The sequence below is a fragment of the Struthio camelus genome, chromosome W, assembly GCF_040807025.1.
Source record: "Struthio camelus isolate bStrCam1 chromosome W, bStrCam1.hap1, whole genome shotgun sequence".
Classification (NCBI taxonomy): domain Eukaryota; kingdom Metazoa; phylum Chordata; class Aves; order Struthioniformes; family Struthionidae; genus Struthio; species Struthio camelus.
In genome coordinates this window covers 57,501,771-57,528,033 of record NC_090981.1, presented here as the reverse complement: position 1 = coordinate 57,528,033, position 26,263 = coordinate 57,501,771, and the positions used below count along the sequence as shown (strand labels likewise).

The 26,263-nt window shown below is 51.7% G+C and overlaps 1 protein-coding gene across 3 annotated transcripts in view; it reads right to left on the bottom strand.

Moving 5' to 3' along the window:
- The window catches only part of LOC104147768 (carbonic anhydrase 9), a 35,966-nt gene extending 9,985 nt beyond the window's left edge, over positions 1 to 25,981 (bottom strand). For 2 of the 3 annotated variants that reach the window (XM_068925154.1, XM_068925155.1), the window contains exon 1: positions 5,666 to 5,844. In XM_068925154.1, the coding sequence (XP_068781255.1) occupies positions 5,666 to 5,768 (103 nt within the window). In that variant the 5' untranslated portion in view covers positions 5,769 to 5,844. Of the gene's footprint in view, positions 1 to 5,665; positions 5,845 to 25,802 lie in introns of those variants that run through there. The other variant, XM_009680598.2, reaches the window with a different exon arrangement.
- Positions 25,982 to 26,263: the final 282 nt, after the last annotated feature.

Sequence of the window (26,263 nt, the reverse complement as noted above, 5' to 3'; positions counted from 1 at the left end):
CAGATTTGTCCCGAGGCCAAAAGACCCCATTAAGGACCATGCCCCTGCCCAGGCTGGCACAGCTCAAGGGTTCCTCCTCTTCCTACCAGCGTGCTGACCGTGGGTGCAGCATTGGTGCACACAGGCTGTTGGCATACCTCAGCTAGTGAGGGTGCTGGGGTGGGCAGAGGGGCGCGATGGACCCGGGACGAGATGGGGAGCACACCCTGAGCTCACCTAGCAGCAAGGGGCAGGTTGGGTGCCACAGCTTGGGGCAGCACCCATGCCCCTTTCCCATCAGTTCCCAAGGGTGCAAGGACGCAAGGGAGCATTTAGCAGCACGGTCCAGCCATGAGGCCAGCACCAAGACTGTCTCCCTGCCTCAGCGAGGCGAACACCCGCTGGCCGGGCCGGCATGCAGGAGGGGCAGGCGCAGCTCCAGCCCCAGCACCGCTGCTGACAACAGCTATTGACAGTCACTCGCTATTAATAGGAGTGGATTCCAGCTCACGGGTGAGAAAGGAAGAGGCACATTTTCCCAGGCCCAGACGTCTGACATAAGGCCCCAAACACAGTGGGAGCCTGCCCTCCTCTCTCCAATGCAGATCCAGGCGTGCACCAAAGATGCTACTACTGTCCGTCATGGTCAGCCTGAGAGCCCAGGTCCGATGAAGGCAGCCCATGTGCAGAAGCCCAGCTTTCCTGCTCCTGATCCGCTGTCTCCAGGAAGAAAATCACTCCACAGACATCCCTCCCAGTATTTCCCTAGGAGGCCAGGGCTGAGGGTGCCCAGCAAAAGCACGAGGGAGAAGCATGTGAACTTTGGAAACATGCCAGATCTCCTGTGGCAGGGAGGATGCCTGCACTCCACGCTTCTCTGTGGCAGGCAGTGCCAGCTCCCGTCCTGGCATGGAGCACCAGGCAAGAAGCTGTGGCATTACGGATGCCACGGCCAGAGCGACAAGAAAGGTCAGAGCAGGCTGTGATTTCCCAGGCTGCCTCTCAGAGTGGCTTGGAGGAGGGTGGCAGCTCTGCCAGGCTCTGCAAAGGCACATGCACTGCACGGTGCTGGCAGGAGGGTAAAGAGGAAAGAAAAGGGGTGCAAGGATCCTCCACCGATAGCAGTCATGGACAGGACTATTCAGCCTGGAGAAGAGAAGACTGAGAGGCGATCTCATAAATGTGTACAAGTATCTGAAGGGAGGGTGTCAAGAGGATGAGGCCAGCCTCTTCTCCGTGGTGCCCAGCAACAGGACAAGAGGCAGTGGGCAGAAACTGAACCACAGGAAGTTCCATCTGAACCTGAGAAAAAACTTCTTCCCTGTGAGGGTGACAGAGCACTGGAACAGGTTGCCCAGAGAGGTGGTGGAGTCTCCTTCGCTGGAGATATTCAAAACCCGTCTGGATGTGATCCTGGGCAATATGCCCTAGGTGACCCTGCTTGAGCAGGGAGGTTGGACTAGATGATCTCCAGAGGTCCAAGCTAATCGATTCTGTGATTCTGTGACTAGGACCCTCAAGATATGCCCTGGCAGCTTTCCTCTCTTGCAGCACGGGGATGTGGCATCTCAGAGGGGTATTCAGGTCAGGCCTGGGAACGGTGACCCGACAGCCCGCAGTCGACGCACATCCTGCCGCAGCACCCCGTTTCTGCTCAGCTCCAGGGACTCTGCCTACACTGCAAGTGGCTCAAAGCTCAGGTCATAGATGGGGCGATAGCACGGTGCTGGCACCTCCCTGCTCCACCAGCCTCCTACCACCCATGTGAATAACCTCAAGGCTGCAGCTGCACCAAGGAGTCTGATCCATCCCAGTTCAGCCAGAACAAGTTCTCCCGGGGGTCTCCCAGCAACCAGAGCAAAAAGTACCCAGAAGCACTCATCCATGCACCGAGGCCAGCCAAATTAGTTTCCCTGATCCCACAGATTTGGGCACAGCTACAGCAGCAGCAGCAGCCAGGCCACCCACGCCAGCGAACATCTCACAGGCCCAGGTGCACAGGGCTGGGCCCCTCGGCATGTGCGCCGAGCGCTGCCAGGAGGCGTCGCAGCCGATGCCCGCTCAGCATCGGGCACGCTGCAATGCTCCAGTCCCTTCCACGTGGGGGCATTCGCAATCTCACAGCCCTTCGTGCCATGAACATTAACCCATTGCCCTGCCCAAATGTCTATTTGCATAATTACAGCCTACCTCCCACACTCCCCAGCTGAGCACAGTCTTCCCCCTCTGAAAGCTGCCAGACACCAGTTCTCCTTGCTACTGAACCGCTGCCATTTACCACAACAGAGGTGGCTGCATTTCAGCAGCGGGTGATGCAGCGCCGCGCGCCCTGCCCTACCTGCCAGCGCTGACAGCCCGGGTAGGCACTGTAAAGCGCTGCAAGAAACCTGGGGGAAAAACCCAGCCGCTGCCCACCACCTGGATGAGCGCGCTGGGAGGTAACGCGCAAGGAGAGGGCTCGCGGGGGGCCCCAGCCAGGCAGCGCAGCAGGGAGCCGACTGCCTTGGGAGAAGAGGGCGAGAAAAGCCACGCAGAGCCCCTCCAGCTGAGCCGCAGGGTTGGTCCAGCTTAACACTAAATGCTGTTCCCTTTCTCCAGGGGGGAGGATGTTTCATAGCCCCAGAGGCAGCCGATTTCCCTGTTGTGCTCTCCTTTGCGCTCTCCCCCCGCCCTCCCGCTTCTGGGACGCTCGCGCTGCGGCGAGCGGCTCCCTTCCCTCCGTGACACCTAACACCATCCAGCAGCGCTTTCCCGCGGAGCTCAGGCGGGCGCTGCCATTAGCGGCTCGCTGCTCAGCATGTCCTGCTGCCTGGGAGGACAGGGGAAGCTTTTGGCAGGGTGAGGGGCCAGCCCAACGGTAGGCTAAAGAAAGGAGCTGGACCTGCTGGCTGCTCCGAGGCAGCACAGAGGAGAGGAGATGTCGCCGTGCCACAGGGACGTGGGGATGGACGACACGCTCCGAGAGAGACTCTGCTCTCATCGAGGCTGGGGGATTGGCTGCATGGAGCCGGAGGGATCCCGCAGCAGAGCTAGGCAATTCGGAGGGGCACCAGAGGGTCTGCCTTTTCCATCTGCCCCTCTCCACCCTCAGTTTTCCCACAGATCAGCGGACAGGCAGCCTGAAGCCACTGCAGGGCAACCCTGAAACGCAGGGCGGCAACCGCGTGCCGTTCACGCCGCAGATGCTGTCCGACGGCACCTCCTCGCCTTGAGCTCCGAGGCGAAGAGAAACTCGACGGCTTGTGTGCAGCAGGCGGGACAGCAGGCTCGCTTCCAGCTCAGACACCCCGCTCCCTTCCCTTGGGCACGCGATGGCCCCGTGCTCAGCCACGGAGGGCACTGGGATCCTGCCAGCTCCCCCTCTCCGTGCTGGGCCCCTGGGCCAGATCCCAGCCTGGCAGCCAAGGCCCTGTGGGATGAGGCTGGCTGACACAGCGATGCCAGGGCAGGACCACCTTGCTGTGCTCCCGGGCAAGGAGACAGGTCCCAACCTGGGGCGGGGAACCACAAGAGCTCATGGTCCAGAGAGGAGGGAAAGTGGGGTGTTATTTCTGATGCTCAATGGCCCAGCAAGTACCAGGGTGCGCAGAGATGCACTAAGAGTCCCGAAGCAGGGACCAGCCGCAGAGCTCAGCCTACAAAACACGTCTCCCTCAAAGGCGATGGCCTGGTCAAGGCACGCAGGCTGTGCCGCAGTGCTCCCCCTGCCCAAAGACCGGCTGCAGGCAGGTCCCCAGGCCAGGGTGCTGCGAGCACCGAGCTGACACAGGGTCTGGGCAACGGGGTGCCCAACCCAGCTGCCCCTTTTGGGGACCCCCACAAAGATCCTCTTCTCCTGCGGCACAGCTCCAAGTTGCCAGGCCCTTCCTCTGCAAGCACAGCCCTGGTTTCCCCATGCAGACGCACAGCCCGCACAGGCCCTTTCCTCCCAGGACACAGCTCCATGGGGGCACTGATCCCTCCCAAGCCTGGCTGCATTAAAGCCCTTTTGTGTTCATAAACTCTGACCCATTGCAAACCTTTGGGATCAGCCTTTAATCTGCCATCAGGAGCTCAGGTCGCTGCAGGGACTGTTCTTTGTGCTGCTGGGGGAGGACTGACTGGGCCATGGCATGCGGGACTCGGGCCAGCTCCCCACGGAGGCCTGCTCGGGTGGGGGAAGGCATAGGGCAGACATTGCACCACGGCACGCTCCTGCTCCCCATGAACCCAAGCGCTCCCACGCCGGCAGGTGCCAGCGAAAAGAGGAAATGGCAGCAGCACACTGCAGCACGTAGGGCACCTGAGTAGAAGCGAGCAAAAATGGGGAAAACCCAAGGGGAATGAGTCAAATAGGAGGTTACAGCAAGAGAAATGGGCTCAGGTGGAAGAAAAGAGGAGGAAATGGAGAACAGGACAGGCCTGAAGAGAGGGGAGAGAGGAAACTGGCTGCAGTAGGCAAGAGAGCTACTGTTTCCTGAAGATACCCGTATCGCAGGACCCTGGGCAAGCTGGAGGCTCCCAGAGCCCCCTTCCACATCTGCTGGGGCTGGGCAACCTGGGCAGGCCTCTGTGGCAACCCTGGGCTGGTGCAGGGTGCCCACCAGCCCTACCTCCCCCACAAGCCTCCGGAGGGGCCAGGGAGGGAGCCGGCACCGATGCCTCGCAGCGAGGCCGAGACACGCAGCTTGGCAGAGCTCGTGCACTCGTGGTCCTGCTCCTCAGAAGGGGGGCACAGCTGAGACTTTCAGCCCCTGACAGCAGCATAGCAAAGGCCAGGCTGCCCGCTCCTTGCTAACGGGCTCCGCAGCCACCTCTCTGCCACCTCCTGCCCCTCCAGCTCCTTTTGCCAGCTGCATCCCCATCTCCCAACCCCTAAGCTAACCCCGCGCCCTGCCCAGGCGCTCGCTGCCAGCGCACCCGGCCGCTACGCTGAACGCCCAGCTCCCTCCCACCCCGCAGCCTGGGTTACTTCATGTCTGTGGCAAGGACCATCTGCGTCCCTGCTTCTGTTCAGCGCTCGGCCCAGCAAGAACGGCTCTGGTAAGAAGCGTGATTCACTGCAATAACAAAAGTAGCTCCTGGCAGCGAACACTTGCCGGGTCCGGACCGCGCAGCGGCTGCCCTGGCACAGGTCAAGACAACTCCTTACCAGAGGCACAACGGAGGACACGCTCTGCCCGGGAAACACAAAGCCGCCAGCAAAGCTGGTAACAGGAACCGCAGCAGGAGCATGGCCAGGAGCAGAAACATCCCAGCGGTGCGCGCAGCCCCAAACGCGACGCAAATCCAGGGCGCTGCCCCCCAAACTCCCGCAGCGCCACAGTCCCCGGCTCAGAACAGGCACCGAGACCCAAGGAGCTGGGGCTTTGCCTTAGACGCTGCCCCCGAAATCGCAAAAAGCCACCCGCCGGCAGCAGGACAACGGCCACCGCCGGCAGGCAGAGCCCGTGCCCCCGGGGGGGGACCGCGCTGCGCTGCCGGGCCCCGATGTGCTGGGGGGGGGGGGCAGAATTAGCAGGAGAGAAAGAAGAAAAAGAAAGAAAAAAGAAGTTGCAGCACGCCAGGCCGGGTCCCCAGCCCCTGGGCGCGGGGGCCGGCGCCGCGCAGAGCCCCGACGCGGCGGCGGCAGCGGGGACAAAGGCGGCGGCGGCGGGGCGCTGCTGCCCCCAGCCCAGCCACAGGGACCCCCCCGCCCCCGGCTCACCTCTCTCGTGCGAGTGCGGCGAGTCCTCGGCGCCCACCCCGGCCCCGGCGCGGCCCAGGGCGGCCACGAGCAGCAGCGCGACCCGCAACCCGGTGCTGCTCATCTCCGGCAAGTGCCCGGCGGCGGCGGCCGGCTCGGTGCCTGCCTGCCTGCCCGCGCGGGCCGTGTGTACGTGAGGGCGGGCGGAGAGAGGCGGGGGCTCTGACTCACGCCGCCGTTATACCTTTTATAGAGGCTAGAGGCAAAGTCTGCCCGCCGCCTTGCCCGGCCAGGTGAGCCGCCGCTCCGGCCGCTCGCCCGCCAGCCCGCGCGGGGACTCGAACCCGCGACCCGCCCCCCAGCCCCGCGCCGGGGTCCGCGGCGCCTACTGCCCGCCACGGAGCGGGCCCCTGCGCACGGGGCGGGAGACCCCGTCAGCCGGGGCCCGGGCAGGGGGCGGGAGACCCCGTCAGCCAGGCGTTCCCCTCCCCCACCGCGGCCGTGGCGTGAGGGACCCGCTCAGCGCCCGGCGCCGCCTCGGCCGGGGGGCGAGGGACCCGCTCAGCCCCCCCGCGTCGCCTCGGCCGGGGGGCGAGGGACCCGCTCAGCGCCCGGCGCCGCCTCGGCCGGGGGGCGAGGGACCCGCTCAGCCCCCCCGCGTCGCCTCGGCCGGGGGGCGAGGGACCTGCTCAGTGCCCGGCGTCGCCTCGGCCGGGGGGCGAGGGACCCCGTCGGTGCTGGGTGTCCTCTTCGCCATGAGGCGAGGAGTCCCCTCAGCTGTGGGGCGAGGGGTGCCCTTAGCCGTGGAGTGAAGAACCCCCTCAGCACCCGACACCATCCCCTCGGCCGTGGGGCGAGGGGTGCCCTCGGCCATGGAGTGAGGGATCCCCTCAGCACCAGGTTTCCCCTCAGCTGTAGGGCAAGGGGTGCCCTCGGCCATGGAGTGAGGGATCCCCTCAGCACCGGGTTTCCCCTTGGCTGTGGGGCGAGGGGTGCCCTCGGCCATGGGGTGAGGGACCCCCTTGGCACCGGGTGTCCCTTCGGCCGTGGGGTGAGGGACCGTCTTGGTGTCAGGTGTCCCCTTGGCCTTGGAGTGAGGGACCTCCTTGGTGCTGGGTGTCCCCTCAGCCGTGGGGTGAGGGACCCCCTTGGCACCTGGCATCTCCTTGGCCTTGGGGTGGGGGACCCCCATCGGCACCGAGTATCCCCTCAGTCGTGGAGTGAGGGACCTTCATTGGTGCTGGGTGTCCCCTCAGCTGTGGGATGGGAGACTGTTCCCTGGGGATTGCCTGTAAGGGTTGCATCTCCTCCCTGAGGGTGGGGGTCTGCAACCCTCAGCAAACCTCCTTTCAAACTTCGTTTTTGCCCCTTGACAGAAAGTTCAGGGTCCTGCTGCCTCCCCTGTGGAGCAAAAGCCAAAGCAGAAGCCAGAAGAGCTGGCACGGCCGAGCGGTGGGATGGGAAGCTGGAGAGCAAACTGGTGCGCTGGTGCCAGGGTGCCTGGCTCAACGCGTTCGCTGCTCAGTTGGCCAGATCTCCTAGCTGTGGGGCAGGTAACCTACTGCTTACACTCAGTCTGAGCCTCAGGGGTGGAAGGAGGCAAGCGAGAAGCCAGGGCTTTCTTTTTTCCTTAATCCATTTCATCCTATAATACATTCCTTTGTCTTTCTCCGCGTGGTTAATAAGAGGCAAGAAGATAGGAAGTCAAAGGTAGGATTAATGGTCAGATTTTAAGGTGGAGGAAGGTACCAATGATGTCTGGGCTAGGGCTTGGATTTTTTTAGCATTTTTATAAATGGTCTGGAAAAGCGTGTGAGCAGGGACGGGACAGAAGTTACTGATCTTCTAATTTAGGATAATCACCAATTAAAGTTGCCTTGAGAGGTTCGAGGGGGCAATAATGGTACTGAGGGACTGGGCAGATCAACAGCAAACTGTGGTCCATGTTGGTAAATGCACAGTAATGCACAGATGGCAGAAGTGAGGATGCACTGCACAAGGATGGACTTTAAATTAGATTTTGCCACTCACAAAAGAGATTAGAGAGTCACTGGGGAGGTGTCAGCTCACTTCTCAGCAAGGAAAAAGTGAAGTGACCATCAGGGATCATCAACAAAGGAACAGAGAACAGAACAAAAACCCATCCTGCTGTTGTATAAATCTGTGGTGAAACCTCCTCTCAGTTTTTGCCTGCAGTTCTGTTCCACCCATCACAAAAGGGATAGAACTAGAAACAGCCCACACAGGGACAACAGGGGTGTTTGGGGGCAAGAACGGTTTCTGTGCCAGGCAAGAGTATAAAGCATGTATGGCTGCCCAGCTTGGTAAGTGATGCCTGTGGCTACAGCATTGTGACTTATACAGGAAAGGTGAACAGGAAATGAGCATTCATTCCCTCTCAGGATAGCAGAATTAACAGCACAATCAACCGAAACCACCAGGAGCTTTGACGCTAACGAGAGACAGTAGTTTTTCATGCTTTGCTGAAGGCAATGGGGGAACTCCTTGCCACAAGATGCTGTGATTCCCAGAGATCAAACGTACACGTGTGCAGAAAGGACACCTTCAAAAAGAGATCAGAAAAGTTAATGGTCTCCTTGTTCCTGGCTTGCCAGCTCTGTGCTGTGACCCCACGGCCCCTGCCCCTCTGCTAACCCCAACATCTGCCTCCAGCACAGTTTGCCCAGCTGTCTCCCATCCTGGCACCTTCCTTTATGAATGTGCTCAGAGTAGCCCTTGTGGGTACAGTCGCAGTCCACAGCCTTGCCACTGCCATCACTGCCGCAGGGCTCAAGACCTGTTTGGGGAGGTAGAGGAGCTCTTGCTGGGCCTGCGTCTGGATTTTGTGCCTAGCAGGGGGAACCTCCTCCTGAAAAGCTGACTGTTAGGAACACAAGCCGCTGCGCTGATCCTTTGCAACCTGGCACCGTGGGCTTGTGCCCTCCATGGTGCATTCACTAGTATCTAATCTCTCCAGCCAGCCCTGTCAGCTGAGATGACCTGCAGGTACGATCATTGCACTCCCAAATTACAGATTTTATCCTGATTCACCTTGTTCCTCCCAACACCAGATAAGCTTAATCATCAAATAGGAAGACATTCATTTACCAAAGCTCAAGGAAACGAGGCTGCAGGGAAAAACAAACCATAACATTCAAACTCTCTTTCATCTCACACTCCCAGAGTTTATCTTGTTAATGGTCATTGTAGTATGTGTCAGTCTGAATGCATAGGAGAAGGCTGGATGTAGTGGATGAAGGACAAGCTCAGTCTCTTCCTTTTTCAGGACAAGCACTTCCCACCTTGTGCCTGGCTGCATCCTTTCTGTTTGTTTCCCTAGACAGTTCCCTGCTTTGACTCTGTGCAAATGGAATAGTAATGGAGTTAGCATCTTTACTGCCTCATCTTTCTTAGGTTTCATTGTCCTCCCTCTTCATTACTCTTCCTGAAGCTGCACGTGTCATATCACAGAAGCTGTAATTGCTTGTGCGTCTTCTTTCCACCTATGATCTCTAACACTCTGTCAGCTTTTTGTGGAGATGACATGTGGCAGCTGAAGACATTGTTAGAGTAAAAGGTAACTCCATGATCAGGTCACTTTGTCTGCGTGTGTCTGTGGGGAACGCTGGGAGTCTGGCTCTCAGCCCTATTCCACTAGCTTGCAGGGCAAGGGGAAGAGCACAGCATTTGCCCTCCTTTTCAGGGCTCACAGCAACGCAGTATCCTTACCAAAAGGTCTTCCCTGGGCTTCTCTGTTAGCGATCTGGGCAACTGGGTTCAGGGCTCTCCAAGCGTTGTGCCCTTCCCTGCTAGGAGGCATCTTGAGATACACAGCATCAGACCTCTGCTCAGCACAGGTCCGGTCTGCGGCACAAAGCACCCACACACCAGGGAGCTTGTTTGACCCCCCAGAGCAGGAACTTCATGACTCTTCCTAAGGCCAGCAGGAGCAGGTATCGTGACCCACAAGGAAAGTGTCCCTTTGTCTCTTTGTTCAGACTTTTTTTTGCTTTGTTTCAGAGGGGAACAGTCAGCAAGAACCCCTTCCCCCTAGTAGGAAAACGCAGTGGCAGTGACAGTGTGATGCTCTTCTCCACAGCAGCGATGAGCTGCTGCCTACTCTGCCAGGTGGCTGGGTCACTCTAGCTATCTCCAGCAGCATAACATGCCCTGGGCTGTGCCAGAGTGGACGTGCTTTTGGAAACGCTCGCCGGTCTTGTTTTGGCTTTCTGCAAACGGTGCCTCACTGCTGTGGTGAAGGACGACCTCTAAATGCTTGTAAAAGGATTTATTCTGAGGAAAATGACTTTATTCCCAGGAAAATGAAGTCATGCTAAGGAAAGGCTTGGATGTCTAGAAGAACCTTAGGACATCGCCTGATTCAAATTTATAGTAGTAATCCTTTCCCACGGGACATTCTTAATGAATTCCTGAGCTCTTGTGTAGGCTTATTGTCTGTTACTTTTAACATGATGGCAGTGGGCAGTAGTTCATTCGTGCTGTTGCTGCACCTATTCACAAGTTCACTGGATGATTTCCAGATGAAATCTGACTGGTCCACGCCATTCCCTGAGGTGAATCCCAGGCACCAACATCTGTCGTTTGTAGTTAGTTATTATCTGAGAGCTGGTTAGAATTGTCTAAATAATAATCTTTCTTCCAAGGTGATGATAGACTTTGCTTTGCACTTGCGGAGATTACATGAAAAGTCTCCCTCCAATTGTTTTTGCTTTCATCTGTATAGGGTTTTTTTTTAACCGTCCAAAAGACAAGCAGGCCCAAGAGATTTTGCTCAAGCTTTAAAAAGCAGCTTTTATGCAGAAATCCAGCTTCAGAAAGCCAGTGCAGAGGTCAGCCTTTTGAAAATGGGAAGGTGCAGACCTGCCATCATAACAGGAACAGCCTGGTGACCACTGTTATGTATGTTGTTAAAACAATAATTGACAGCAGCTAAGCTACCTGCAGAGATGCTTCCAAGGATCAGCAATGAATGAGTGCTCTAGTAAAAATATTTTCAATCACAGAGTCTGGAAAGTTAGCAGGAAAGCATGGCAGCTGCTTTGGAGCTACGCATGCTAGCAGCTCCAGAAGGGATTGCTTAAAAATATACATTTATATGTTTGTATATACAATTTTAATGTATAATATATGAACTTTTATTATTACCTCTCAGGGAAAACTAAAAATTTTGAGTAATGAGAAAGTGAACTTGTTTATTTCATTTTATTTTACTTTTGTGAGATTAACTTTCCAAATCTGTGTTTCACAATAACAAAACTTCTGGAAACTAGAAAGTCTGACTTCAGGTGAGATCTGCATAAGAGCCTCTGGACCCCTGGGTCAGTTTGTCCCAAGTAAGCCAGCAACCTCCCCAACAGCTGCTGGCAAACCCCAACCACAGCAGAATATCCTAGCGGGACGGAAAAACGCTGTGGAGACTTGGAGCTGGCACTTCCAAGAGCACTGAGCTGCATTATGATCTCTCTCAAGCAGTGAATAAGTCCGTCTCCTAAGTTGCAGCAAAGAGAACAAGATTTCAGCTATAGAAATGTGCAAATTAGGGCTGACAGCACCTGTCTGGGCATTCAGTCTAATCCCCTGGCTATTAAGGAGCAACTACACGGTCTCCCTCATAACTTGATCAAGCCATATATGAAAAGCAGAGGTCCCCTGCCTGCCCTGTATTCCCCTGGGTTTATTCTAAAACCTCAGTGTTTATGAACCTGCTTTGATTTTTTCCATCAAAGTGAATTCATTTGTTCCTGTGTGAGGCTGCCCTTTTGGTAACATCTATTCCCCCTGATGTATTTATAGACAGCAACTCTATCCCTTCTCAAACTGTGTTTTGAAAGGTTAAAGAGAAGTCCGAAGGAGCTTAGCTTACCAGAAAATTAATGCCCCATTCTTCCTCTGATCACATTCACTCTTTGCACCTCTTCAAATTTTAATTAATCTTTTCTGAACACATGCAAGCTAAAGTATACATTTAATCTGTATGATGAATACTTCTCCCTTTACATACGAAATTGCTCATAATAAGCATACAATCAAATGGTCTGCCTGCTCCTTCTTTTTCATTTTCTTACACCAGTTTATACCAGCAGCTCTCATCAGCAGCTCAGCAACACTTGGAAATAGGAGGTTTCATCCTGTTGCTGACGGTCTTTGCAATCCTGCAGCATTCCTGTGCGTGGCTTGATGTTCATTTGTAAAGACAGTGACTCCTAGCTTCATGCCATTGGCACTTTCTTGCACTTTGTGAAGGTCCCTAATGACACTATATATGAAGGTGGGTCTTAAAACCAATCTTTGAGGAACTTCAGTTATATCTTTACTGCCCAGTAACTCTTTTTTTTTTTTTTTTTTAGATAACTTGTTCTTTTCCCCTGTTTTATTACATCTTCTCTTTACTTCACAGTCCTTATCCTCTTCACTCTAATAAATATTCATACCTGAAATTATATTGAATAACTCATTGAAATCCTGGTAAAGTTAACCCACAACACCTCCTTTGTCCAGAAAGACATTAGATTAGTTTGATAAAATATCATTTTAGCAAATATGCATTCCATTTTATCCTTCTGCCCGTTTATGCTATTAGTTTCCTTCAGAATCTGTTCTAAAAGCTTGCCTAATTTTGCGATCAGTTTAATAGACCTAAAGATATCCAAATCTATTTTCTCCACTGAAAGTGAGGTACAGCTGTTATTCTCTGGTTGCGTGGCACCACTTCCAACCAGACCTGCAAGGTGATTGTCGGTTCTTTCAGCTCTCGGGGGAAGAGATTATGAACTCCAAGCAATTTGAATGCATTAATCTCTGAGCTTTGTTCTAGCTTGGGTGGTATGTTGTTACACTTGCTTTTTGTTGGGCTCTCCACCTCTGTTCCTGCATTTAACAACATGGAGGCAAATATTCCTTCAGTTGTGGAGTCACACCTAAAGTTTAGTTCTTAATCTTTATACAGTGGCCACCTCCCCTCTCTTGTTCTCCCCTCCCATTTCAAATATCAGTGCAGACCCTTTTGTGGTGTATTATAGTTTTCTCTACAGGATCTTGACTTTGAAGAGTTCCCAGGTTTTCCATGCACATCCTCACCTCCAAGCCACAACATCCTCTGCTGATCCACCCTTTTTTCCTACTGCCAGCAGATTCTTTGCTCTTTCTCACTGTCATTCAGTGCAGTTACACAACCACTGAGGACTGCAGCTTAAACATTATTCAAAAGACAGCTTCAGACAGTTTTTGTACCAAGTGAACTGAAGAAATCTATGCCACTCTATATCCATGTCCTGATGCTTCTCAATCCAGGTGGCTTCATTAGCTAGTTTCCTTAATTTGTTTCTCTAACTGCTGTCCTTGAAATTAATAATCTTAGTTGCAAACTTTTTTTTTAACCTTTTGATTTATTTAATTTAATTTTCATTGTTCAATATAAGGTGTAACCAGCTTTTGTACAATAATTTCCCCACACCTGAGAAGCAATGTTACTGACTCTTGTCAGTTCCCTGGATGTTTCAACTGAGTGAACAGCTGTGAAGAGGGATGGTTAAGCAGTGGCTGGTGCAAGTGACTTTGGTGAGGAGCCATTAGCAAACCTGGAGCGTTTTTTATAGTCACAGGGAACTAACAGACTGCTCCTGCTTCTATTAGCCCAACGTGAGCTGGCTCTAGGGAAAGAGAAATGATGTCTCAGTGCATACAAAATGAGCAGAGAAGGAGATCTTGCCTGTAATTTACAGAAAGTTGTGAAACACTTCCTGGTACACATTTCCCCAGAACTGTGAACTCCATACCCCTAGAAACCAAGCCTGATTCACTACTTTGAAGGAGATGATCAGGGCTGGTTAGAGCTACTCAGACAGATCACCGGCATCTGGATACTTTGTCCTATGTGGTGGCTTTTACTTTCTAAAGAGCTTCTTCAAGAAGGGAAATGGGGTAAGGAAGCCTCAATTAGGGCCATAGGACCACAAGTCAGATACTTAAAGGAAAGGGAATTAATGGGACAGCAAATTAAAAATACCAACCCTGAATGCTTGTGAAAGGGTCTTAATGTCTGACACCGGAATAAATGAATTAGGAGGTTTCTGGGTAAGGGGTAGGGTCCACCTGCGGCAGAACAAGCAGAGCAGTTTGGGGTTGTAGCCTTAGACCTGCAAAAAGACTCACTAAAGTACTCCGCTTGGCTATGCATCGCTTTGCGCAGTCCCTCCTTGTACTGAGCCCAGAAGCTTGTGTGTGATTAAAACATCTCTTCTGGGAAGTAAAGGTTGATAGGAAACCTTCAAATGACAAGAGTCCCCAAAACTTAAGGAGCCTTAGGTTTCCCTTAGGGATTTACTCCAGTGGGTAGTCTACCTCAGTTTTAAAATGATGTGCTCCATACCTGTTTTCAATTTGTCTAACCATAAGATCGAGCCCTTGGTCTTCATTCTGTCTTTCTGCCAGTTTAAGACCCTGAACAGTACCAGTATATTCTCCCATATCCTAACCAAAGCACCCCTCAATAGCCACCTCAATAGACTAATGAAATCTTCATTTACCCTTTAAATTGCTCACTGTTGAGCATTTTCCCAGCCTTAGAGGAATCTGTAATTTTTTTCCTGTGCCCTCTCCAACTTTCCATTAAAGTTATTTTTAAAATGTGAACACCAGAACAGGACCCTTTATGGCAGTTTCAGGCTTACCAAAACTGCACGCAGAGGCAGAATCCCTTTGCTCTCCCTACTTAACCAGGATCCTTGGCTGGAAAAGCATTAGCTCCTTGTGGCACAGAATCCTGGTAGGAATTCAGACCATTCTGCTTTTAGGATCCAAGTTCATTTTCCAGCACACGGATTTCCAGGAAAAAAGTTCCTCATTGCCTGAGCCTGACTTGCCATATGTCTGCATGCATGTATTTGGCTTTCACAAGGCCATGTTTTCAAAGAGATCCAGGCCACTCAGGCCTCACAGTTAAGTATATCACTTTGCCAGCTCTGAACACAGTTGGAGTTTTGCCAGAGGGCTCTTGTATTAACCTCCAAAACACAGATTTTCCCCACCTAGAATCATTCTCTGCAGAGCCCCCATTCCCACCAGTGGCTCCTGACAGTCACCAGGCAGGCCACTTCGCAAGGGGAGATAAAAGTTCAGCCCTCCTGTAGTAAAAACTCTCCAGAGGAAGTGAAGCCAGGCCGCAGTGCAGCATGCGTGCAAGACGGCACACAGAACAGAAGAGGTCCCTTTAATGCGTAGCAAGTCAGAGTACCACAGGGTTGCAGGAGATCCAGTACTGCTTCATCTCTGCTCATCTTCAGCGATGAGCTGGGCGACAGGCTGAGCAAAAGGAAGTCAGTTTCACAAATGATGTGTGCAGGATTGTGACATCGGGGATGAGAGCCAAGTGCACAGTCAGAGAGCAGCAGAGACGTGATGGGGCTTGAGGCCATACACAAAACTGGCTTTTCCCAAAACAGCGCACTACTCTGACCCAGCCCAGGCCCCACGGGGTGCTCAGCTCCAGCCTGCCACCCAGCACCCATCCTCCTTGTGGCCCCTTCCCACAGAGTGCTTCCAGCCAGGATGCATTAGCACCGGCTGCAGCCACAGCACAGAGGCTGTATCTCTCCTAGAAGGGCACTGATCAGATGCAGAGGGATGGAGCGAACAAACAAAAGAGCTTTTACTTGTTACTACCTGGCCTAATTGCCTGAGTCAGGCCTATAAAGGTAAAGGGTCTCAAGTCCCGCCAGCTCATGCTGGCCTTGATCTTCCCCAGCCAGTGCCTGGAGTGCCAGGCCCTCCTGCGTGCAGCGGCAAGCAGCGGAAGAGCAGACAGGCGAGGATCTCAGAGCGATTTACAGCCAAAGCTCCCACTGGCAAGACTTGCTGCAACGAGGCTGTTGCTGGGTGAAGCCCACACCCGTGACTGCTGCACAATAGTGCAAACATAAAAGAGCTATAAATCAAACAAGTTGAACGGCTCTGCCCAGCCCAGTGAAGTCGCTGGGGCCTGGACTGTCTCCCTGCACAATGGGATGAAACTTCCCTTGTTTTGCCTTACTGCAGGCGGGACGGGAACAGAGCCTGCTGATCGTGGCCCCAAAGCCCTACCCGCCTGCCACACTCCCCCACGAGGGGCACCCTCGTGTGTCTCCCCTGCACAATGCCAGAAAGAAATATCCATGCTCCAACCAGCAGGAATCAAAATCACTCCTGAGAAGGCCTGGGAAAGAGCTCCTGCAAGACAGCACCACGCCAGCATCAGCCTTGCCTGCTGAGCGGGCTCTGTAATACTGCTAGATGTCAAAGGCTACTAGGAGAAGCCATTACAGAAACTAATTTCTTAGTTCTAAGGGCATAACCAAAATATGATCTCTCGAGCCAAAAAGACCAGTCCCCTGCTTTGCAAATGTTGTACCCCTGCTGACCTCTTCTTCAGATCGTTGGAGACTATAACATCCAGGACAGACCTGGCCAAGGCTCTCTAACAGCTTTATGTTACAACGAGAAGAACCCAGATATTTCCGCCTTCTCTGTTTTCTGTCTTCTGCTAATTTCTGGCACATGGCAATGCTTTGCCTGTCACCCAAAGTGACACAGCTCTTTAAGATACAGGAGAGCCCAGAGGCTCTGAGCAAGAGAGACCTGTGCAAACCAGCCCGATGCCTGCAGCTGACATCTGCTGGGAGTAGAGCGGGCAGCCCAGTGCCTCTGGGGCGAACCCTTTGGAGAGCAGGCGGAGCTGCAGAGCCAGACCATTATTTACATTGGTTGCATGACACTGGGGCACTGTTTTAATTTAAAATGGATTAAGCTTTGTTTTCTTTTTAGTGCAATAACATTGCACGCATTGTTAGTCGATAAAACCCACAGATAACTATGCCAGCGGGATGTTGGGGTGGACGTGATCAACAGCACAATATGAGCTGAGATGGTGGAAAGCAGGGAGAAAAGCCTCACAGAAGTGTGGTGCCGACAGCAAAGACATCTGCATCTCCCGGAGAAGCCCTTGGGCAACCTCTGAACAGCACCTTCCTCAAACAGGATGGAGGGACTGTCCAGAGTTTAGACAGCAACCGGAGCAGGACACAGGGTGCAGGGCACCCGGGAAGCGTATGAGCCCTGTACGCCTAGTGTCACTCCTACTCGCAGCTTAGGACACTCAGAAGTGGGGATGGCGTTGTCTCGCTTGGCCAGAGCATTTATTAGTTAATTACTGTTTTTCCCCATCTGGTTCTGTCCCTTCCTGCTCTCCTCTAGAGTTTCCTGGGGGTTAAGATCGGCATTCAGTGCTGGCATACAGGGAAGGATTGCCCAGCCAAGCTGCTGTGGCAAAATCATTTTGTTTCCCAGGTTTCCTGGCAGGGCCTTGATATCACATGCATCAGGTCCCTTCACTGCCTTAATCCATGCCTTTTGGCTGGCAGGAGCGCAAGACAGAAGGGACGTTACTCGGCAGCACTAACCCTGAGCTGCAGAGAGAGTTCCCTGGGCACGAGGGCTTTGGGGTGTCCTAGAGCTGCAGAGCTCGGCTTGGGACTCCCTGGTGGAGGCAGGGGGCCTCCACAGAGCTCAGCCTGGGGACACCTACAACACCCCACCATCACAGCAGAGACCAGCCGGGACTGCCCAAAACCTGCCCCAGGGCCTTGTTGTGGGGCTGCACAAGCCCCTGCAATAGCCCTGATGTTCTGTACTTGAGCCCTGTACAACCTCTCCAAGTAGCTAAGGCTGGTGGTGGCCAGAGCAGGCACTGCATGGCCAGCAAGCCGAGCACGCTGACTCCAGCACACACGATGCAGGAGGAAGCTGATGCTGCCGGCAGAGCGCCCTAGGAGAGTTCCTAGGATGCTCGTATAGGAGCTGGTGTGTCCCTACAGCTCTCCAAGCTGTATTTTCCCTGTGCTTTCTTGCCTGAAACCCTTCATAAAACATTCAGTTTCATCAGAGGACAGCAGCAAGGCTTGATGCTGGTTGCCAACGTGCTCCAGATCAAGCATCCCTTGCTTCTGTTAGAGAAGGAAATCATAACTTATTTAGCTTCAGCACTGTTAGAGAAGGAAATTGTAGCTAACTTAGCTTCAGCTTAGCCTAAGTCTGACTCTTGCTTAGCATAAGTGCCTGAAGTAGATGAAGCCTGCAGGCCCCAAGGCTGAACTGCCAATGAACTCGAGAAACGTTGCTGATGACGTAACACTCTCAACCATGTAACTGACTAAAACCAGCTAATAAAGATACAGAACTACCTAAGGAGGATACAAAGTAGAATGCCAGAGACAAAATGGGATGCACCTGGGTTGTGATTGACCTTCGAGAAGATAAGGAGCTGTGGGAAACAAGGACATGGCAACCAGTCTGGGATGTAGGCCAGGACCTGTCAGAAGGAGAATGACACCAGTCAGAAGGAGAGAGATACCAACCAGAAGAAGAGAGACCACCAATTCAGTAAAAAAGATTGGAGGAGACCTTCACTGTCAGGCAGGGAAATAACACTGTAAAGGGTATAAGTACCCCAGAATTTCTCTGTTCTGGGTCCCTCTCGGGAGGCACCCAGCTCGAGCTGTAACTATGCTATATCGCCATTTAAATATATAATTAATTTTGCTGTTACACATGCACGAGACTCTGCTCCTTGGAAACCTAGGGTCGAACTGTTTCCACAACACTTTGAATGCTAACAGCAGGCACCAGGCTCCCTGGGGATGCCTTGTCGGTACTAGAGGAGATGTGTCTCCACGCAAGCAAGGACAACAGGAGCTCATGTGGACCTGATGTGAACTGGGGCTCAGAGCAGGCTGGGACATACTGCGTTAAACACAGCCGCTGCCCCAGGCAGGAACGCAAGATGGGAGAATCGGGGGCAGCATGAGAAAACCTGCAGCCCTGCACAGCACCATCGTCTACCTGTCCTGACCTGCCAAGCAAGGGAAAAAGCCTCAAACACCAAGAGTGCAAGTCCATGCACTGTACCAATGGGCTCACAGTGGAGAGAGACTGCCTGGGTGATCGCAGTAGGCATCTGTGGGGGTCTAGTGGGGAACACAGCTGGCTACAGCAGCAGAAGTAGGGCAGATGCTCTGTGCTGTGCACACAGGAGCAATCTTGTGGTCTCTTCTGGGCTTAAGACTCCATGAATTGACAAGAGCAATTTTTCTGGCGGCCATCTAAACAGACCTACTTGCTAGGCAAAGATCTTTCCTAGCAGGTATTATTATAGCAGCTGTACAGAAAGGGTGGTTTCGGTTACATCAGACTCTGGTAGTTTCTTCCTCCCACAATTGGTCTTCCAACATTTTATTTGACTGACACATCAGATCCCATTTGCATAGAGGGGAAAAGAGTTTGCAAAACACTAAGCAACAACAAATTAAGTGACATCAAGTCAGGCAATTAGAGAGCCAAGACCTAATGCCCTTATTTATCCAGCTCTTCCAGCAGTAGAGCTCCTTGGCGCTATGTACAACTGTTGCCCTTCACAGACATTATAGGCATCCAACACTAAAGTGCAATGGAGACCCTCAGCATTTTATCAGGCCTGATGTTATTGCCCTAGCAAGAAACTCCAGACCTTTCAGCTCCCACCGGGAGGGCAGAGAGAGAGGACTCTCTTTACCAATCCAAAGCTCTAGGGAATCATGGTACAAATTCAAATATAAAGACAGCTCCCCGGCAGCCCTTTTCAACCAGCAGACTCTCCACCCCTACATGGATCCAACAAGATCAACCACCTCCTTTGGCAGCAGTCCCGACAAAAAGGGATACATTTTCAGTAGGACCCAAAGGAAGAGCAACCAGGCTATGCTGGCTTGGGGACAGGCAGCGGAGGGACTCCTTCAAGTGCTAATTGCTCTTGTGCACAGCTTAACAAATTAGTGTGAACTCAGCAAGAACATAAAATTGATTTTTAATCACGGATTAAAAATTCAGGTCTTTAATCACTAAAGCTTAGAAAGAACATAGAACTACATTACTATAACATATACACATAAAAGAATTGGAAGTAGAATAGACCTGGAAAATATACCACACTGAGCTCAGCCATTCAGGAGCAGAATGTCCCAGGCCATTAAACACAAACCATGGACAACCACAGAATCAGGGACACGTGCTGCTGCAGGACAGCAGAGAAACCTTGGGCATATATTGCTAAACTATAGACCAGCATCTTTTTGAAGCTGTAGCTTCCACAGAGGAGAAAAATCTCTCAGAGAAAAACAGAATTCAGCAAACACCAGCAAAACAGTGAGTAAAAAAATAACGGAGCAGGCACTCCTGCGACCTGCGCAAGGCGCCTGTTAGCACGGCATCCTCCGCGGCATTGTACTCTACTCTGCTGCCGGATGTCAGGCTAATGACATCGGACAGCTGTTGTGCCCAGGCGGTGCACAGCCCTGCGGACCCTTGGCCTCGGCCTCTCACTCTTGCTGCAGCAGAAGCACTAGGAGATAACAGAACCAAAAGAGCAGTAACAAGCTCTGGGAACTCATCAGACAAATGTGTTTTTAGCAGAATCCCAAGCTGGCTGCTGAAAGGCAGCATTAGTGTTATCACGTGGAGCACATGATTTTGGAATTCATTAAGCCTTTGATGCAGTCTTAACACTGCCTTCCCCTGTCCCAGCCATTAGCCATGGGGCTGAAAACTGGCCACGCTGAACTGCCCTTGGAGTAGGTCTCAGGAGCTACAGAGCTAGAGGACGCACACGCTAGACAGATCACACCATTCCTAAATAAAAACAGCACCTCCAAGAAGAGGCGCCAGATGGCACAAATGTGGCACTCCTCACATCCTCTGAGGCTATTTCAGAGAAATGATGTGCTTTCACAGAAGCTTCCTTTCTTCTTTCTCTGAGATAAGTTACATAGGAATGAAAAATGTAATTATTGAGAAGTGGAACCAGGGCTGGAAGTCCTGCATTTACCTACTAGGAACCAGAACAGAAACACCCTAATTTGAGTAAAACAGAACAGAACTGCAATTGAAAGCTAAAAGAAAATAATGCTGAATGTTTTTGGCTGTGACACAGGGTCGTGGTTTGCAGCGCTATCTCAAAGTCCCTTCCGAACCTCCAACTCTCTGTTGTTTGAGGAGGGTTTGTAAATTAACCATGCTGGGGATGCAAACACACAGAAGTGGCTCCATCTGCAACCAGAACACACTAAGCATCATTTTAGAGTGTTTTCCCAGGCAGAAGAAGTTCTGCTGCTTTTTCACAAGAGCTCGAGTTGGTAATCTACTGAAGCCTGGATCCCAAAGCAAGTCTCTGTGCAATTCCTTTCCCAAGACATCTGAGGCTGTGCACGATGGCATCTGTGCAGTTACGTGTGGAGTCAGGACCAGACACAGCATTCCTGAACTCGATCCTGCACCCTATGCTCCCATCCCATTGGAACAGCGCACGGGCGCAGGGCTGGCTCAGAGCCAGCGCAACACCAGGGCTAACGTGCCCCAACTCGCACTTCAGTATCAGGGAGTCTGGTGCAGATATAAAAGCAGCTCTGCCAGAAACAGCTAGGGCTACGCTTAGTAGCTCAGGATCAGTGGTGACCATGCTGGGTCTGGGCTGGCTTTGGCAGAAGTGTTTCTGAAGAACGTCAGGATGAAACCGCTGAACTCAAGTAGTGCATGACCTGCTGTGTAAGACTGATGGCAAGAAATAGGAAGGTGGCAAATATGACATGGTTTTGTAATGGGTTCCTGAAGAACTCCAGATCAGTAAGCCTGGTGTCCATACTGAAGAACAGAATTAACATGCAAGAGGATAAATGAGGCATAATCGGAAGAGACAGTGTGCCCTTTGTCATACCTCAAAACCTCCTGCAAGTCTCTGAAGGAAACTAACCACAACAAATTAAATGCAAAACCATAACAGAGTCCATTAGAGTGATAAGTTATTAAAGCTGTAAAACTGAAAACAAAACTAACACATTTTCACACTGGAAGCTTGCCAGAGAGTCAACAGATAATAGAGGTGTAAAAGAATCATTTAAATAAGATAAAGGCATAGCAGAAAAACATGCTGAGCTATCCACACTATCAAGGAACTAAGGGAAATTCCCACAGTGAAACTTTCTTTTTACTAGGAAAAATGGGAGGACCTGCTTCAAATGAAGGTGTCAGTGGGATATGTTTCGGATCAAATTAATAAGATGAACAGTAAGTGGCGTAGGCCAGATGGCATTTATCCAAGAGCTCTGAAGGAACCAAAACACGCATCTCAGCTACTATAGGGCAAGTAACCTATTGCTTAATTCAGCTGACACCAGAGAAATGGCAGGAGGTAAATGAGATGCCAGGGTTGGGCTTGGTGTTTTGGGTTTTTTTTTTTTTTAAGGGCTTCAGGGAAACCCTGGGGACTTATAGCTTGTAAACCTGACTTCCACATTGGGAATTAGGAATAGCACTACTGAGCATATAGAGAAACAGGATTAAGGGGAAAGGGATAACCCCACTCTAGTGGAAGGAAGTCATGCCTCACTCTCTGAAGGAGTCAGAAATCCTGTTTCATGGATGTAGCTGGGTAGATGGAGAAAGTGTAACTGGATTCCCAAAAAGCTCTCTGCAAGGTCCTACACCAAGGACCTAAGTGGTCCTTACTTGTCTACTCCTGCAACATGTTTGTTACTCATGGTCAATGACAGGGTAGCAGGCAGAGAATGGAAGATTTGTGGTCAGTGTTCAAGATGGAGGGAAGTATCAGGAATGTTCCACTGGGATCTGTGCTAGGGTCTCTGCTTTTCAGGATACTCATAAATGGTCTGGGAAAGGGTGTGAGCAGCAATGGGACAAAGTTTGCTGAGAAGAGTAAGGTATTCAGCCTAAGGGAAATGAATACTACAAAAGAATGAAGAGTTCAAGAAAGATCTCACAAGGAACGGTTGGACAATAAAATGGCAAATTAAAGTCAGTATTGGTAAATGTAAGGTGATTTACAAGAAGTTCTGGCTGCACAAGGAGAGAGTTCAGACCAGTTATCCTCACTCAGAAAGGCAGCCTGGGGGTCATGGTAGAAAGGAATGGGACAGAGGGCACAGGCAGAGGGTCTTCCCTGGCTGTTCACCTGCAGGGTGTCCCTGAGTTGTGTGCTACTGCTGTGTTTTCTCGCTTCCCTCTCAGAGAAGACTGTGGAATCAAGAAGGGGCATAAAGGGAAAGAAGGAAAATCAAAAGCGTAGCATAGAGAAGACAACAAATGGAGGGAAGCAGATGTATATAAAATTACGTGTGGTGAGGGAGGTGTTTTGGAAATGATTCCTGGAGCGAGTCCAGTGAATGGCTACCCAGATGATGAAGGGACTGGAGCATCTCTCATACGAGGAAAGGCTGAGAGAGTTGGGCCTGTTCAGCCTGGAGAAGAGAAGGCTCAGGAGGGATCTGATCAATGTGTACAAGTATCTGAAGGGAGGATGTTGAGAGGATGGGGCCAGACTCTTCTCCGTGGTGCCCAGCGACAGGGCAAGAGGCAACGGGCACAAACGGAAATACAGGAAGTTCTGTCTGAACAGGAGGAAAAACTTCTTCACTGTGAGGGTGACTGAGCACTGAAACAGGTTGCCCAGGATGGTTGTGGAGTCTCCTTCGCTGGAGATATTCAAAAGCCATCTGGACACAATCCGGGGCAAAGTGCTCTAGGTGACCCTGCTTGAGCAGGAGGTTGGACTACATCTCCAGAGGTCCCTTCCAACCTTGGCCAGTCTGTGATTCTATGCAATTCTGATTATTTGTGGTGTTTTACAGTATAGAAACAAGGGCATATTGACTAAACGATGACACAGTAGATTAAAAAAACAAATATAAGTATTTCTTTTTCACTCCGCATCATAAATTCTGAAGAACTAATTGCCTAAAGCTGTTATGGAGGCAAATATTGATCAAAAGCAATCAGAGTTTTATGGAAGAGCAACCCAGCAAGGACTGTTAGACATGAGGATACTTTGTTTCACAGTAGGACTAAACTGAATAGTGCTGGAAATAGTTATCAGAGGAAGCACCACTTTATGCCTATATTGCTCCTCAGTCTGCTCCAAGCACACCTCGCTGGCCATCGTCATGCCAGGACCCTGTGGTGGTTTGGTCCTATATTCCAGGCAGCATCCTTATGCTCTCACGATGCCCCAGGAGGAGCTAGCTAAGAAGCAAAGCCATGGTCAAGCCGCCTGCAAAAGAACAGCCTGCTCTAGGTGTTGCTGCAAAGCAATGCACACACCATGTGAATACTCAGTCTGCACAAAAATGCCTACTAGCTAAACAATAGGGAAGACTGTATCTGAGAGCCACTTTTACAACACTCCACCGCAGTTTGACACAGCCCAGCATGAAGCTAAGGGCAGCGTGGAGAGCCTTTTCTGGGCTGAGGGCCAAAACAGGTCTTTAAATGCATCTGAGGAAGGAAACATGTCAACATACACTGTAGCATTGCCCAGGAAGAAAACAAACAACATGAGAGCTTCAAGTTGTGTGAAAAGAAGTTAAGAGCCACACTGGTCCTTGGGTCACAGGTCCATGTTCCTAAACCTCAAGTCCGTATCAAAGATTTCAGGTCTATATCAAAGATGATAGCCAGACTGAGGAGAGGTGAGGAGAAACACGACTGGAAAAAGGGAGAAGGGTTGAGAATGGAAGGAAAGAAGAATGCAAAACTTTTTTTTGACAGCCTGATCGTGGGTTCCTGGCCAGACACCCTGAAGGCCGAAGAAAAGCCAGAGTTTTAGTATGGACAAAACAGGACTGATCTAGAGCAGAGAGAAATCTTAGTCTAGAGATGGTTAGCTGAAATGTTGTTTGCAGCTGAGATCATTCAGACGTAAAGCGCAGAGGGAGGAGATAAGAGTGGGACAGAAAACCCTTCTGCAAGATCAAAGAGGTGGATTGGGAAGTTCTCTGATGGATGCCCTAAAGCACGACTTACAGAGTTTGGGGGGTGGGGGGGGGTGGAGCTAGGAAGCCAGAGTCAGGAAGCTGAGAGAGCGTGCTTTCCAGAAGAGGAGTGGGGGCCACCACACTGAAAACAGCCATCAAGTCAAGGCAAAGATAATGCCTCGATCCTCAGCTCTGGGTGTATGGATGTGTCAGAAGCTGCAGCAGGAGCCAGTCACAGCAGCAGGACACAGGCTATTAGAGAGGGCCCAGCAGGGAGCGGACCCCACCTCCTCTGGCTGCTGGGAGCTCTCTGTGCTGTATCTCATCAAGGCATGATGCTGAGAAACTGCTGCTGGAAATCTGCCTCCAGATGTGGGAGCAATAGGTCACAGAGGAGGTGGGCAGGTTGGAGAAGAGCAAGAAGGATGTAAGGGTTGGAAGGAGCAGACTTTGAACTGAAAGACAACAAAATTTCATGCATAGCTTATCACAGAGAGGGCTGAATGGTGAATTCACTGCAATGCATGAGGAGATACCTGGTAACAGGTTAACAGAACTGTAATTTAGCAGAAAAAATATATAATGTAGTAGGCACTCTGTCTTCCCTTTTGAAGCAAATAAGACCTAAGATTTACCCGATGCTGCTATCACGCATTCAAGTGGATCGCAGGTCCTTCTTGTTGCTTTTTCTGCCTTCCCCAGTCCAGGCTCTGCCCAGCTCCTGGTGCCTGGGCATCTCCCACCGACCTTCCTCCCTGTGCTCAGCTGAAGGCCCACCAGGCAGGAAATGCTGCTCAGGGCATCTGCAGGCTGCCAGGCCCTGTCCCGGGTGCTGCCCTACCCCATTTGTGTAGCCCAATATAGCCCAACATTTGCCATTTACGTGAGTACATCCCATTCAGTTCATCACATGCTAGCTGAGCTATAACATGACACAACATGACCTGTCACTCCACTGGGTTGCACGATTTAGTCTTTGCTTTCTCTGAGCTGCAATCTCTGAAGGGCCACAAAGCAAGCTGCTGCCACAGGAAACAAGATAGGCTGCTAGTGCAGCTTGTCTTCAGCTGGGTATCCAGCATGAGAGCTAGAGAAGATGAAAGAAATCCACAGTATAACTCATCCTCTTCTTACACAGACCTGGAGCTCTGGTGCCTGACTTTGGCTCTGAGCTGGAAGCAGGCAGGCAAAGACCACTCTAGAGATGCCAAATCTGCATTTTATACTTTAGCTGCCTAATGTGCTCCCTGCAATTCTCCCAGCTTTTCCCCATTTCTGGTATGCGTTTCTCCCCACAACAGTTCAGCACTTACCTGACTGCTCCTCAGAAGCATGGCTAGACCTTGAATACAGCAGCAATATCATCCATCAACTGGTATATTAGTGCTCCTGCTCACTGGACCCTTGTAGAAATCACGCCAATACCTCCAGTGCCACATAACCTTCTCAGCCTAGCAGCTTTTCATTCTTCTCGTCCCTTGATTTCCTCCCACCATGCCACAGAAAGAGCAGAAGTAGCAGACTCAGAAGAAACCTGACCTGCCAGCCGAGGTTTGCACCAGGCATGCCCTCCTGACTGCCCACGTTGCGATTCTACTTTCTACCCATCAAACCAGGGGCAAAAGAAATTTGTAATTGATCTGCTCTGGTTCCGGGGAGCTTGCCAGGAGACCTGTCACACGCAGCCAGCAAAGAAGCACTCTGACTCTCCCCTAACATCACTTCCCTGGAGTCACGTGCAAGCTCAGCTCAAAGAGCACTGTGTCTGCAACAG